The 15,850-nt window shown below is 42.3% G+C and overlaps 1 protein-coding gene across 1 annotated transcript; it reads right to left on the bottom strand.

Annotated features, from left to right (window-relative positions):
- Positions 1-688: 688 nt before the first annotated feature.
- On the bottom strand, positions 689-15,831 carry tdrd12 (tudor domain containing 12). The gene is made up of 35 exons (XM_078793735.1): positions 15,688-15,831; positions 15,509-15,554; positions 14,881-15,045; positions 14,670-14,806; positions 14,392-14,508; positions 14,256-14,311; positions 14,102-14,187; positions 13,021-13,278; positions 12,870-12,949; positions 12,731-12,796; positions 12,602-12,653; positions 12,450-12,532; positions 10,412-10,468; positions 10,235-10,288; positions 9,974-10,103; positions 9,662-9,847; positions 9,356-9,509; positions 9,153-9,280; positions 8,734-8,925; positions 8,497-8,625; positions 8,303-8,420; positions 8,091-8,230; positions 7,811-8,028; positions 7,600-7,681; positions 7,254-7,435; positions 6,969-7,176; positions 6,075-6,167; positions 5,799-5,983; positions 5,596-5,736; positions 5,432-5,508; positions 3,981-4,053; positions 3,784-3,897; positions 2,290-2,443; positions 2,157-2,217; positions 689-1,072 (listed from the first exon to the last, which is right to left on the bottom strand). Exons 2-35 carry the CDS (start codon positions 15,530-15,532, stop codon positions 999-1,001), a joined length of 4,074 nt encoding a protein of 1,357 aa, XP_078649861.1. The 5' UTR covers positions 15,533-15,554; positions 15,688-15,831; the 3' UTR covers positions 689-998.
- Between the last annotated feature and the right edge of the window lie 19 nt (positions 15,832-15,850).

Genomic DNA, 15,850 nt, shown 5'->3' with positions numbered 1-15,850 from the left:
CCTCGAGGGCGCTAACTTTCTAACCTGCTGCAAGCATTGCATTGTGTCCTCTTCCTGCATAATAATAATAATAATACATTTTTATCCACAGATAAAAGAATTCTTTGAACAAAAAGTCTGTGCAAAGATGTTTTAGCTAAGGAGTTGAATGATAGCAACTGGACTTGGACCTGGATGAGAGGTGAAACATCTTTAGGAAAATCAAATTAGTCCATTTGATCACATTCAACTCCTCAGAAAAACAAAGTACAATTCAAAAAAATGTAAATACAGTCATGCCTCGGTTAACATCCGTCCGGGTTAGGGCGTTTTTTGGTTAACAACCAAATGTTTGCAAAAATTTTCCCGTGGCTTGCGTTTGACTGCTTATTTAGTGTTTGTTTACACAGCCATTTTGGATAACGTAATCATGTAGCCGTGGGCGCTATTCTAGTACAACAGCGTTTTTGTATCAGAGTTGTAAAGAGATACTCGACCCACTGGAAATGGCTCAGTGACCCACCAGTTGGGAACCACTGCACGTTAATGTGTTTGAGTTATTTTGTGGGGAACGCAGGTATACGGTTTATACAAGCTATACACTAACTACTTTACACTGTATCACAGTGTCAATGTCGTCCCATGAAAGGGTACAGTAAAGTCACTTTTGTGAGGTACTATACGATCTACAAGTTTTGTGGACTTTTTAAACCTCATCCCTCCAATTACACTAAAACTTCTGTAAAAATTCTGGACTGTACATGTCTTTATGAGGTGGTAAACTGACAAGATCAGCAGGGAATCAAGAACTTATTTCACCTACTCTATTATATTTCAACAAACCTAGCATTAAAAAGTCTGGACTGTCATGTCATTGTAAGGGAGACTTCAAATATACAAGATGAAATCATTATTTCACACACTGTAGCAATAAATGTATCTGTCATGAGTGTGTTACATGTGTAAGTCCATGAGGAGTATTCTGTTATGAGCAGTGACATGTGACAAAGAGCATAGATTCAGTCAGAGTCAGTGCTGCTGTCCAAGCTGACAGAGTAGACGTCTTCTCCCGTTTCCCCAACAAAGAAATTACCTGACGCACAAAGTGATCAAATGAAAAAAACATCTGACATCTGGTCACAGGGCAATAACAGCTGGGGAATCAGCATACTCCTTGTACTCCTTGTAACCTTAGAACTGATGGTTTAAGCAGTGTGACGTCAGGCTAACTGTAGTCTATACAGTCGTCCCTCACAATACTGCGGTTCCATTATCACTCTGTCGCTATACTGAGGTTTTTCAGAAATTAATTAATTAATTAATGATTGTTGTTTCATGGTAGACTGTGGTCAATTATTAGTCAAAACATGTTGAGATTCAAGTGATTTGGGCTGGGACGACATCGCCTCCTACCTGGCAGCTCAAACGCAGCATCCTTCTACCAATATATCCACTATGTCTCCTCTGGACATGTCCGAACCATCTCAGTCTGGCCTCTCTGACTTTATCTCCAAGGCCTCTAACATGTAATGTCCCTCTGATGTACTCCTTCCTGATCCTATCTATCCTGGTCACTCCCAATGAGAACCTCAGCATCCTCATCTCTGTTACCTCCAGTTCTGCTTCCTCTCTCTAGACCAAACAACTTGGCTGGTCTCCGCACAGTTTTGGATACCTTTCCTTTCATTTTAGCACCACCCCAGGTACTTAAAATTCTCCACCTTCTGTAACTCTTCTCCCTCCCTCTCGTCACTCCTCCCTCCCTCTCGTCACTCTTCCACTTGGGTCACTCTCATTCACACATATATACTCCGTCTTTCTGCGGACAATCTTTGACGGTCATTCTACACACCACCATCCTATGCTGTCTGGCTAAACTTTCACCTACCACTATTTTGTAGTCACTGATCTCCTTCAGATTAAACAAGATGTAGTCTACCTGTGTACGCCTACCTCCACTCTTATAGGCCACCCTATGTTCCTCTCTCTTCTGGAAGATTCACTACAGACATTTCCATCCTTTTGGGAAAGTAAACCACCATCTGTCCATCTGCGTTCCTTTAAGTTTAAAGTCTAAATGACCCAAAATCGTTCTTGAATCATACCAGCGACCACATATCATGATTAAAACAAATTGTTACACCCCTTTTGGGAATCTAAAGCTTTCTGGTTCTTACTATGTGGCGACTCATTGTCTTCCTCCTCCAAGTGCTCCATGTCGTAACTCACAAAAATGTTCTGTGGCGAAAACAACAAGAAAAAATTTTAAGCTTATGATGCCTTGAAAGACAGTTAAGAATATACTGGCACCTTGCTCTTGACCAGCGTTGGCCAGTAGCTCTGGTCTTGTTTGACCAGTTTGAGGACGGGTTCGTTAGACTTGAGCTCCCAGCAGCAACGCTCGGCCACCACGTTGGCGTGCAGGTCCAGATAGGTTCTGTAGCTGCGACCGTTCACACTGCCACTGAACACACAGACACCTTACAAATTCATTTCCATAATAATCACACCTTGGATTTGTTTGGACTAAACAAAGTTAGCACTGTTGTGACATGTAGTGTAGTGATTCCCAACCACTGTGCCCGTGACAGAGCATCAGGAGAGAACGCTGCAGGAAATGTTCCCATTTCACTTAATTTTCTATCTACTATGCCAGTAGCAAGCAGAAAAATGAAATGCTCTTCCACTAGAAGGTGTATAATTAACCTGTGTATCCACCTCTTGCCATTCATAAAACAGAATAAGTCATGGTCAACACTGTCCTACAATGAAATTGTTACATGCTGCAAGCCAGCACAGTCTGACCTGAGACATGAAAGATCAAATATTAGCTTTCAGTCAGTGTAATAATCATGGGATGCTAAAAAATATTTGAACAAACTTTTTATTACAGGCTTGATATGTAGAGAGGCTAAACAGTCACTTGGAGGCACAACAAAGATCAAAGATGGTCTGGTATGTTGTAAATTTGAACTTAACTACAAATGCATGGTTGTAGACAACCACAATGGTTCATGCAGGAAAAATGTTCACATTCCAATCGCAACATCTCAAAAGGAGACTTAGCTGTCTTTTCAATGTAATCAAAATGAAACTGTAACCTATTATCTGCTCAAAGTAATCAAATGTATCCATTGTATGGCAAGGGTGTCCAAAGTGTGACATGAACACCATTTGTGGCCTACACCTGTTTTTTTTTTTTAATGGTCTCTTCATATTCCGAAGATGAAATTTAAATTAGGGCTACAGCCACACTGATAAGACAAAACAAAGGGCTTCATGAAAAAAGTTGCAATATTACAAGATATTAAAGCAACAGTGATATTGGTTTTACTTTGACACAAAGCTGAAAATATATTAAGCTTTGCATAACTTGACCTACGTCCTAGATTAAATGTTATGAACATTGTAGATGATTGTGACAAAAATTTTCACCATTGTCAATATGATCATGATAGTGTTTGATGAAAATGACTGCAAAAGTCATCAGTTTTGCCAGTGAAATTACTGTGGATTGGGTCTGCCATGTTTAATAACCAGGTAAAACATGAAGTTGATCAAAGTCTAATTTTTCTGTATGTGGCCCTCTGTGAAAAATGTTTCGACACCCCTGCCCCTTTGGGGTACTATTTTTAGTAAAGAAAAGCATGTGTGCCCAGTACTGGCTCTCCTTTGAGACAAAAGTTAGCCCTGCTAAACATGTAGCTGCTGCCTCCAGTGTACAGTGCTCTGCCCAAAAAGCGGCATTGACTGCTGAGTGATGTATGAAATAAGCCAGCAAAGACCGGCGACGTCCTGACAGACCTGTACATGACACAGTCGGTGTGGAAATCACAGCGCTGACTCTGCGGGTTCCTCAGCTTCAGTGTCACGGTTACCAGGTCAGACGTCTGGTACCAAAGAACCTGAGGGTGCAGACTGAGACAAAGTGGCAAACAGGGATGCATCAAATCTCATCTGTGACAACAAATATGGACAAGTGACGTGTAGCGGCACTGTACTTTTTTGTAGCATAGTTATCTTCATGACAACCGAAGATCTGTTGATTGTTTTGGTCATCACAAGAAGGAACACCTGAAGACGTTTGAACCAAACATCATTCTCAGACACAGACCACTAACATGTCTGACTTGAACATCAAGTGTAAGGTTACATAATTTCTTTTATTTGACAGAGCGGACACAGAACTTGACATGACACTATAACGTCTTAGGGTATGTTCACATTGCAGGTCAATTCCGATTTCTTTGCTCATATCAGACAGGTATTATATTTTTTTATGTCAGTGTGAACAGCACAATTAAGATTTTTTCCAAATGCGACTCAGGCCTCATTCGTATGTGGATATAAATTTGATATGTAAGCAATGCAACTGGAGTATGAATGGTCACGTTGCATACAGTGCATCCGGAAAGTATTCACAGCGCTTCACTTTTTCTACATTTTGTCATGTTACAGCCTCATTTCAAACTGAATTAAATTAATCTCTTACTTTTTTCACATTGTCATAATGGAGTATTTTGTGTAGAATTTTGAGGTAAGAGATTAATTTAATTCAGTTTGGAATGAGGCTGTAACATGACAAAATGTAGAAAAAGTGAAGCGCTGTGAATACTTTCCGGATGCACTGTATATCCGACCCGTACGTCATGGTGAGGCATGTATTGCTGTGCTTACAGAGATGTTAAAAGGTACTCACTGATGTAGGCAGTCATGAAAAGGTGTGGTTTATCATGCACTTGGTTAAAGGTACTCACCAATGTAGGCAAAGTTGTTCTTTTCATCCGAACATTATTTTTAAACGGTGTTATTGCGCAAATGCGTTAAGGAAAGCGGGCTAGTAATGAGTTGATCGACACTGTAATATTGATACTTTGATGCAAGCTCCTTCATGCTCGAAAGTCGATTCTGAAATCAATATAGTGATAAGTGGGCTACATGATTGTGTCCATGTTTTTTTCTTAGCTTGGTTATACTGTAAATCACACCACTACCTAAACATATTTCAGGGTTTAAAATCTGTCAATAAATGACTATGATGTCTTGAATTCTTTATGCTACGATTGAAAATACTGTACGCTACTTTTTAAAATTTACAAAACACATTTGTTGAATTTGCACATAAAATTACCCAGTATGTGGTTGCAAATGAAATTAATGGCATTGCACATCATTAGCGCTCACACTGCAGCAATGTTTACTTCTGTAAACACAAAGAAATGCGAGCGCTGTTGTGCTCTTACGTATGCACGTCACTTTTCAGATACTTTGCGTTCATATTAACATGTCTCATTTTTGTGGTAATGTGAACAACATAAAAAAAGATCGGATTTAAACAAAAAATCCCAATTGTGCATCATACCCTGCAGTGTGAACGTAGCCTAAGTTAGTATAAGCCTAGCCTACTGCCACACTTTCTCCCACATACAAAAGGCCAACATGAAAGACTTGCCATCTCTGTAGTTGTTATGGTGAGGTACTTGGAGTGTTCTGGAGTCAGGTCCACCGTCTGTTCCACTGTCTGTTCCACTACGGAGTCAAAGTCAAAAAGTATCAGTTTAGCTTACTTGATTTCATGTGCATTTTTATACTTTGAAAGAAAGTGAGTCAAGCAACTTCAGATCATAGGTGTTGCTGTCCGTCTCGTCTGCATCACAGATATCACAAACTGAAGGCTGCAGGATGGACTCAGGAGGCTGTGGTGATGCTGCACAATCAAGGTTCCTGCCCACGAGAACTCTCTCCACAGCTTTGTTCCTAATGTGAACCGAAAAAACATCAACGGCCATACAGTCAAGCTGGTGGATCCTGATACTTACAGGGTCCCATACCAGGACGTGTGATCTGCCTCGCTGCTGCAGGGGGTACCTCTTCCCTGACACATCTCCTCCAAAAGTCTGAGATGATCTGTGTTTCGTTCTCCCATGCCCGTGTTCAAAATCAGCGTAGGAACATTATACTCAATTATCACTGTTTTCATTCCGGGTACGCGAGTCTCCCGAACCTCAAGAAAAAAACAAAATGATTTTATGTGCGTCTCCCTGTTCAAATGAGGTACATTCAGTCAGTAAAAGATGTGTGTGGGGTCAACCTACCATAAGATCAACAAAGACAGTGTTTCCCACACTGAAGACCGCTCTGGCCCGGTGCTGGACACCTTGGATCTTCTGGCTGATGGCTCTTGTCACCTACAAATGTTCAAAATCAATAAAGACAGCTTTACTTTAAATGCTCATGACACCAAAACACATGTTAATCTTCTTTCTTCTGCTGTGAAATCATTGAAAGGCATTTTTCCTGTGTTAACGTGTGCTTGAATATTGAAACACTAACATAATACAATTTTCACCACTTATTCCAAGTGACGTTTACACCAGAAGTTCCCACCCCAAGCTACCACTTTTACATTTCACTCCTATTTCATAGTTATTTATCTGACAGCAGTATGATCAAATATTTTGTTGAGTACTTTCATTTTGTTTTTTGGTATTTGTTTTATAGTGTCAACACTCATTGTTTCTGTGTGTGTTTATTTAAAAGGGGACCTACTATACTTTTCCCACTTTGACTTATAAATGTAGTTAGAATGTTGAATTCTTGTGTTAAACGATGCAAAAGTTTGATACCATGTTTGCATGTTAATAATGCAAACAACTGTAGTCCTACATGTACTTGACCTGAAACAACAAGTACTTTAAAGCTTTAAAGTGAAAATGCCAGTCAGTGCTGCTGGCAGGGAAACTTGGAAATTACAAGAGCAGGGGTGCCCTATGCTCAGCTCCATATCTTTATGAAAGTCGAGTATAGCCAACCTACAGTATATTGCATAAGTTTTAGCATCTTTAATATTCAAATGTATCAAAGTGAGACACGAGCATCATTTAATTTTTCTGCATGGGCCCCTAGCTGGAAAAAGCTTGGACAGCTTTATCCTCGGGGGGGGAGATCAATTGAGGTTAAAGAGTGAAAGGACAGAGTGTGACAGGTACCTTGGGATGCCAGTCAGTTTCTGCGTCGACTGGCTTCACCTGGCAGACAATCATCTCCACTGCCTGGCTGGGGAGAGAGTGGAACTCCTCTGGAAGCTGTAGGATCTGGTGGGATTTAACTTCTTCTTCTTTACCAACATCAATAAAGCGAACAAGGACTCTATAAAACAGCCGGCCATTCGTGTCTGGAACAGCTAGGACCTTCACCCTGCAGGAGGAGGCTTCTACTTACTATCACGATGAAGAGTCCAATCATGTGGGAGATCTGGAATAAGCTTTCCTGACCTGTGATAAATGTCATTCTCCTGCACCGCATACAAGCCTCCTTCCAGAACCTCTTGAGGACAAGGTTCCTTGTCAGCATAGTAAGAGGCCATGTGAAACGCCATGCTGTCAAAGGCACCATCTTCTTTCCTAATTATACGTCCATAGAAGACTGATGCGGTCTTGACAGAGAGAGGCAACACCTGCCGGTGTCAGAAAAAGCACAAAGGCAGTCATCTGGTCATCAATCATATCAGAAAGATGAAGGTCAGCAGCTAATGGTCTTTAAATCATGGAATAGTTGAGACTTGTGGATAAAAAAAAACTTAATTGTAATAAATGTTGGTGTGAAGAGTGATGATATAACCTCTATGACACCAGAGGCAGGAAGCTCAGATTTATCCAGTTGACGAAGAAACCTGTGGCGGTCTGGACACACAGTGCTGGCCCTACATTGGAAAACACACGCTTCATATCTACAGGTATGTTCTCACATGCTTTCACATGGTGGTTCAGACAATACACTGACATCATATGACAACAGAATCATGATTCCAAGAAAGCAGAAAGACTTGAACCTGCACACTCCAAAGGTCTTCAAGTAGTGACAAAGTGGCTGCTCAGTCTTCTGCTCCTCCTTTGCCACATCTGCACTCTCTGCAAAGGACAGCAGCTCAGAGGGCAAAAGAGCATTTGTTCGCCTGAGATAGCGCACAAGACCGCTAACATGGTGAGCGTTCCTCTCAGAGACCAGCAGCAAGGACCTGGTGACTTTGGGGCCTGCCAGTGTTGAGTCCTGGGAGCAAGACATCTAATTAGATCCAGACCCAGTAGTCCCATAGCATATCCTAGTCTTACTGGTTCTGCGAGGTTTCTGAAGTTGCTGCTCATACAGAGGAGTCGGCATCCAAACAGTTTAGGTGAACTTGGGAAGCCAAAGTGGACGACACAAGTGGCATCTGTGACCCCCAAACACCTCAAACAGTCATTGGTGGTGACTACAGGTCAAAGAGAAACAGCATAAGAACAAAATGAAAGAGCAACATTGCTGTGAATGCTGTGTGATTCACCTAGAATGACTTGAGTGCCAGGCCCAATGGTTTTGCTCCACTGTTGGACCACAAAGTCAAATTTGTGCGTTAAACCCTCGTGAGACATTAGACAGAACGCTGATTTACTGCTCACAGCCTGGTGGATAAAAAAAATTGTACTGCCACCTTACCATGAGTGCTGACGTAAACTTGCACTGTGTATTACTGGTCACCTTAAAAACGCTTTCAACCTCCTCAGCGGAGTTGGTGACGATGAGAGTCTTCTGACCGATGTCAGGGCTAAAATCTAATGCACCCAACAGTGCAGAGATCTTGCTGCTCTCTAAGGTCATGAGGACAGCCTGTGACAAGCCACACATTGTGATGACACTGCATTAAAGGGCAAGCCATTACTGTACTCCTTATCTAATTCCTGTCTATGAAGAAAGTTGGACATGTAGACAACCGACCTGTTGTACATTGCCGTAAAGAGCTGCTTCTTCGGGAATGGTTATGTTGAGGCAGGGGTAGGGCATGTGGTTTGCTAACATATCCTCCATGTGACACGTCCAACGCTTCGCCACGGCGACAAGCTGCTGCGGACACAAGGCCATTTCCTGGCGGGAGTTTACCATCTGAAAATGCTGCAAAATGGTCTCCATCTGACAGGAGGGCAGGCATGTTTATATTAACATGGGTTTCAACACAGCACACTGAGCAAAGCAGCATTTCCATGGTATTCGACTTGCTGTATTACCTGTACAAAGGTGTTTGTGTAAGGTTGACTAAAACAAGAACACCTTCAATTGTATTTATGAGCTTGTTTCAGTGTGTCCAAAGAAAACAGACCAGCACCATGCTAGTAAAATACAATAGCTCAGTGTGTCACCTGTTCTGGAGCGAGAGTGAAAAGCCTGTCTGCCTCATCCAGCACCAAGTGGCTCATACGCAGGAACAGAAAGCAATGACATGACAGCAGACGAACAAGGCTGAAGGGAGTGGTCACTAACAGCAGGCCTGTAAATAAACAAACCTGGTTACTCCAGTCGGCCTTTATTGTACTGTTTCAATCACCATCTTCAACTATCTTACAGTTTTTTGGAATCTTGACATCTTTAGCTTCGTTTTTGCCAGTGCCCAGCAGTATGCTCATTGGATTAAGACTCTGGGAAACCTTGCTCTCCTCTAGGAGGTCACACACCAACTGGACTTTCTCCCATCCAGGACATAGGAGAACTCCTACTGGCTACATGTGCAAACAATAACAGCTTAGAAAAACATGACAGATGTGAAGTACATGCACACACACACACACAATAAGCTTGCGGTCTCATCTTGTGAAGCTTGAATGTTTCCACAAAGATGAGTCTTGTGGTGTGTCTGTGATGATGCGCTCACTCCTGCTCTGGAGGACGAGGTGGTGAAGATGCAGCTGCTGAGCAGCATGTGAGTGAGGAGTGGGGCCAAGTAGCTTTGGGGCTGGTCTCCAGCATTGGAGATAATGACCGTGTTGTTTCCTTGAGCCACAGCAGGCCAGCTGAGGTGGTCAGCGGGAAGCATGCAAAACTGCTTCCTCTGCAACAACTGGAGAAAAAAGTGTGAAAAGGCACACAAAAACACAAGCCTGTAGTTACATGTATGTATAAATGCCAGTCATCAGCAGTAATGGAGATGCATTAGAGTAAAAACAAATGGCAGGTCCTTGTTTACCTTGCGCAGGCTGTCAGTGATGGGGGCGTCATCCAGGCTTGAACAGGGCTCTACCGGGATGCCTGAGTGTACCAGCATGTCACTTCTCTTGGGAGCATGAGAAAGTATCTGAGGACAGCCATGACCAACCGAAACCCCCCAAAAGCATTTAACTTCCATGTAGAGCACACAATTAAAAATCCTTGCGGAGTTGAATATTTACATTTAAAAAAACAACAGTAAAACTTGTGCTTGTGAGTCTCAAAATAAAAAAGGCCTACCTGGTCATCGTCGGAATGGAGCTTGAAAGGCTGTGGATTCAACCACTCCAAAAGTCTACATTTAACAGTCAGAAATGAAGTGACAGGAACACATAAATTGACTTCCAGGAAGGTGACATTTCATATAAATCAGTAGAGATACTGCATAAGCTGAACAGATTATGGAGGATGGTCACACCTAGAGCATGCCCAGTTGCTTGTCTTCATCATGTCTGACTGGTCTGGAAGTGGCTCGCTGAAACACACACTTCCTCAGTGTTATTGCACAATTTTATGTATACATGTCAGAATGTGTACATGCATACATCAATCTATATATTTTCTACGCCGCTTATCCTGACTAGGGTCGTGGGTATGTTGGAGACTATCCCAGCTAGACAAACAACCATTCACACTCATATTCATAACCATGGACAATTTGGAGTCGCCAATGAATCTAACATGCATGTTTTTGGAATGTGGGAGACAGCACGGGGAGAACATGCAAACTCCACACACAAGATCTTACCTGATGCCTAGCAATGAAAAATCGAACCCAGGTCTTCCTGATCCTTCACTGTGTGGCCTGCGTGCCAACTACTGGCCCACTGTGCGGCTTTATATACGTATATATATACAGTGCTATGAAAAGGTTTGGGCACCCCTGATAATTCTCAATATTTCCCTTGATAAATCACTGGTTGTTGGGATCAGCAATTTCAGTTAAATATATCATATAGCAGACGAACAAAGTGATAGATGAGATGTGAAATGAAGTTTATAGGATTTACAGAAAGTGTGCAATAATTATTCAAACAAAAAGTAGGCTGGTGCATAAATTTGGGGACCCTTGTTGTTTTATTGACTTGAATACCTTTAGCACTAATTATTGGAATACAAAATTTGTTTGGTAAGCACACTGACCCTTGACCTACATACACAAGAGAAGCCAATCATGAGAAAGGGTATTTAAGGTGGCCAATTGCAAGTTTTCTTTGAAGAGTAGTACCATGGTAGCCTCTAAACAACTGTCAAACCACCTGAGAGCAAAGATTGTTCAACATCATGGTTTACGGGCAAGGTCGCTCAGAGATTTCAGCTGTCAGGTTGCACTCTGAGGAACATAGCGAGGAAATAGAAGACCACGGGCACAGTTCTAGTTAAGGCCCGGAGTGGCAGGCCAAGAAAAATGTCATAAGCAGAGGCAAAGGATGGTGGGAACAGTAAAACTCAACCCACAGACCAGCTCCAATGACCTACAACATGATCTTGGTGCAGAGGGTGTCACTGTGCATCGTTCAACTATTCAGTTATTCTGGGAGAGTCATGTGGAAGAAGCCTTTTCTGCACACATGCTTGACGTGTGCTAAAGCACATTTGAACAAGCCAGCTTCATGAAAGATGCTGTGGACTGCTGAAACTAAAATGGAGTTATGTGAACAAAACATGGGGCTGTATTCGTGGCGGGCGAAGAACACAGCATTCCAAGACTATACTTGCTACCTACCCACAGTAACATTTGGTGGTGGTTCCATCATGCTGTGGGGCGATCTTTTTCAAGTTGAAGGTGGCATTGATTCCAGTCAGTATCAGCAGATTCTTGCTAACAGCGTTCAAGAATCAGTGACAAAGTTGAAGTTGTGTCGGGGCTGGATACTTCCAACAAGACAATGACCCTAAACACTGTTCAAATTCTACTAAGGCTTTCATGCAGAGGAACAAGTACAACGTTTCATGGCCATCTCAATCCCCAGACCTTAATATCATTGAAAATCTGTGGTGTGATTTAAAGCGGGCTTTCCATACTTGGAAACTATCTCAATGCTTGGAAACCTGACTCAACCGGAGATGTTTTGGAAAGAAAAATGGTCAAAAATACCTTCAACCAGAATCCAGACCCTCATTGGAAGCATGTTTTATTTTTGCAAAAGGGGAATCTACTAAATGACATTTTTCTGTTGAGGTGGCCAAATTTATGCACATGCCTACTTTCAAGTAATTATTGCACACTTTCTGTAAATCATATAAACTTCATTTTACTTCTCAAATATCACTATGTTCGTCTGCTATAGGATATATTTAACTGAAGTGGCTGAATCCCAACAACCAGTGATTTAAAAACTTTTTCATACCACTGAATGTTGTTTCTCCACATCGAGTGGGCTAATTTTTGTGCCCAATGTCTGTACTGTTGTGCTGAGAGTGGAGGTAATGCTTGTGGTGTGCTGGTAGCTTACATTTCCTCTCCCGTGCGGTTCCTTGTGAAGCTGCTGGAGTCTTCTTCAGGTGAACACCCTGTCATGTCCTGATTGGGAATCAACTGCAAAAAGGGCAAACAGAGATTTCAATGCACGTCATTACTTTCATTCATCATGTTAATCAAACCAACAGTTGGCTCTGCCTCTTTGAAGCTGCAGCCAGGATTGAGAAACTTCATGAACCTGTGGAGACATACGCTGTCATTATTAGCCAGCCAATCAGATGAGAAATTTATAATCAGAATAATTTCACTTCTCACCTGAAGAGACTGAGGTTTGTGTTAAGAGCAGCAGCCAGAGAGGCATCTGAGCCCTCTGTCGAATCACTGAAACAACAAGCTGAGATAACACAACCAGTCGTTTTTTTGTCTAACTTTATTCACACGTCACTGCTTTCACCTGTCTGATTGGCTACAAAGGAACTGTCCATTCTTTAACATGCCGATTCCCTCTGAGGTCTTAAGCTCAGAGTCTTGACCCTGAAACAGCAGTGAGCGTGGATAAGAATGAGAACCCAATTGTAGCAATTGTTCTATTAAACACTCAATACCTGAGACTCATTGGTGGTAGCAGGTTGAGAGGGTGCAATTTTCACATCAGTGTAACAAGGAGATGTAGTTTCTGCATCCGTGTAAGTAGCTGGAGGAAGCGAGGTCTGTGCTGGAGGGTTGATCGCAAGCGTGTAAGCTGGCGCAGTTAAGATGCCGCCTGAAAACCTGAAAGATTGCTGGTCCAGCTTTCTGCTGTCAGCTGACTCATGGTTGTAAACAGCAAACCTCCTGGCCACAAGTTCATCATTGACACAAATCTGAAATAAAGACACAAAATAATTATGTGAAACTAATTGTTGTCCTGTTGAAAAACCCAGCTGTTACACACAGACGAGGGCCCTCAGTCATGAGGGATGCACGCTGCAACACCTGCACATGACCGGTCACCGTTATGTGCAGACCCTGCACCACCCATCATGATGGAACCCCTTCCACTGTGCCAGGTAGAAAACATGTCAGGTGGGATCTCCTTGTCATGCCAGTCACGTTGGAAGCCATCTGGACCGTGAAGGTTACATTTGTCTCATCAGAGAATAAAACGTTTTTTTCCACCTTTCAATGTCCCATGTTTGATGCTCTTCTGCAAAGTCTAAATTTTAGTTTTGTGGCATTGAAGGAGACAAAGTCTTTGAATTTGCCTTTTCAAATCCTGGTTGCCTGTATTTCAATGGGGGAGATGTAAGCAGAGTTCTTATAAAATGCACTTCTGCCACCTGAGGTTGCTTTTGGCTTAAAACTGCATCACACATGCTCTCTTCTATTTTAGAGTTGCTTCATCACCTCTTTGTGCCTGTCGCACAAAAAAAAAAAAAAACCCAAAAAACCCTAAAATACGTGTTTGGGAAATAATAACATCTTTGGTAACCAATGAGTTAAGTGGTCTTTGGAGTATTTATTTTCACAGGAGAGAGAAAGACGTGTGTTTATGTTTCTTGTAAGGATTGTAGATGGGCAAAATTCCAAAAAACTGGAGTTCTCCTCTAAATAAGTCCACCCTTGAGGTGCTTTGCTGTTCCCACAAAATACACGATGCTCTTCATGTTTGCAAGTGTATACTAAATTAAATGTAATTTACTAAACCTTGACATCATTGACGGTCACATAGAGCTCAATGGCGGTCGAATCAGACTCGTGCTCCAGCAACATGGCCTCCGTCAGACTGGACGCTTTAAAATGGTTACATTGAGGTTAAACAAGAACACATCACAGATCGACACTGACAAACGTTGCTCACCTTTGATCAGGTTGCACATGTAGCACGTCGCTGAGCTGTCCCACCTACTGGCCGTTCTGCACAAGAAAACAAATGGCACATCCATCACAAGGACAAAATGTAGAGCCGTGTACTTGTGGGGGCCCAAGTGTCTTACACCAGCTTTGCCTTCTCGCAGAAGGACACATGCAGCGTTGTTGGTGTGACCCGGGCCAGGTGGAATCTTCTCATCCAGAAAGGCAGTTGGAGGAAGCGCTCTTCTACCAACCGAATCCTCAAACAAGAACACAAAGTTGGACATACACTCTACTCAAACAGAGGAACTGCTCTCCATGAAGACCTTGAAGGACATTTCTTCTTTGCTCACAGAACCTCAGCTAGTTATTTGTGTGAGACCTGTATTATTATTTCACTAAATAAACACCCCAGTCTTACTGCCTGAAGACGACAACAAGCAGCTCTCCGTGGTCTACCAGGTAACAACGAGCATGACAAGTCACCGAGTCAAAGATGATGGCCTCCAGCACGGCCCGACACCACATCTTCATCTGGGACGAATACACCACGCACATCTTAGAGGAGAACACACAGCCCCTCAGTAACACACAAGCATGGGGCTTGTCTTCGCTGGATGAATGACACTTACCTGTCCCACGCCCAAGGAGGAGGGCGTCACCATACACACCTCCCTGGTGACGTCGTTATAGAAGAGATTCATCTGGGCAAAGAGCTTGTCGTACTGCTCTTTGCCAACAGCTCCCACACCACTGCCTCCCACCAGCTGACCCCAGAGGCATGATGGGTCCACAACCTGCGGGGGTCAAATGTAATGCTGAAAAAGCACAAACTACCATATAAGAAAACCATTACATTTGCACATATTTTGGAAGTTGAAAAAAATCATCCATTGTGTCTGATTCTAACACATTACACACACTTATTAAAAGTGCGTCCACTGTCTTGATTATTTTGAAGTTATATCAACTTATGAAAAGGTACAGTAGATAACTGATAAAGTAGCAAAACATTTACAGCAGAGTAAATATTGTGGATATTGTAAGTAAAACTGAATAATTGTCAATTAAATTGTGACTCATTGTTGCTTTATATGTTTAACATTATAGGTAGCCATTAAAGACTTTTGAAATGCTTAAAAAGTGATTTTCTCGTTTATTTTAACCCATTTGGTCAGTAAGTGCAGAAGGTAACACAGCAAGGTGACTAATTAGCATGACTGTATCCTCATAACCTTGATGGACCAAGCCTTTGCTTACCTTCAAATTCAGCAGTTTCGACATGATCTGTAGATCCTGGTTTGGCCTTGAAAAATGTGGGGAAAAGACAATATCGACAAATAACACATTAATGACCGAGCTAGTAGCTAAGTGCTACAATTTCACAAAATGGCTGCTAGGTTAGCCATTAGCCATTAGCCAACAATTAAACCAGTAACCTTAACGTTCTGTTACTTCGACGAGTTATCAATTCACTAGCATTAACTGCTGTTGTAGTCTGATCCACCTTCTCTGTTTCATTTCTAATTTTGACAAAAAGTACCGTAGCAGCTCCAGACTGAGAGAAACGTGCGCCACGTTGAGGACAAGCAGTTGTAATTG

This window comes from Doryrhamphus excisus, linkage group LG1 (genome assembly GCF_037039965.1).
Source record: "Doryrhamphus excisus strain RoL-2023G ecotype Guam linkage group LG1, RoL_Dexc_Guam_v1.1, whole genome shotgun sequence".
Lineage (NCBI taxonomy): Eukaryota > Metazoa > Chordata > Actinopteri > Syngnathiformes > Syngnathidae > Doryrhamphus > Doryrhamphus excisus.
This window is presented reverse-complemented; position numbering and strand designations above follow the sequence as displayed.

What these genes read in the sequence shown, in the direction of transcription:
- tdrd12 (XM_078793735.1), bottom strand. Translation starts at nt 15,532, where the DNA reads ATGTCGAAACTGCTGAATTTGAAG. An exon ending in TGCGAGAAGGCAAAGCTGGT is followed by an intron (nt 14,312 to 14,391) that starts GTAAGACACTTG and finishes TTTCTTGTGCAG; the next exon opens with AACGGCCAGTAGGTGGGACA. An exon ending in AAGACCTTTGGAGTGTGCAG is followed by an intron (nt 7,682 to 7,810) that starts GTTCAAGTCTTT and finishes TTTCCAATGTAG; the next exon opens with GGCCAGCACTGTGTGTCCAG.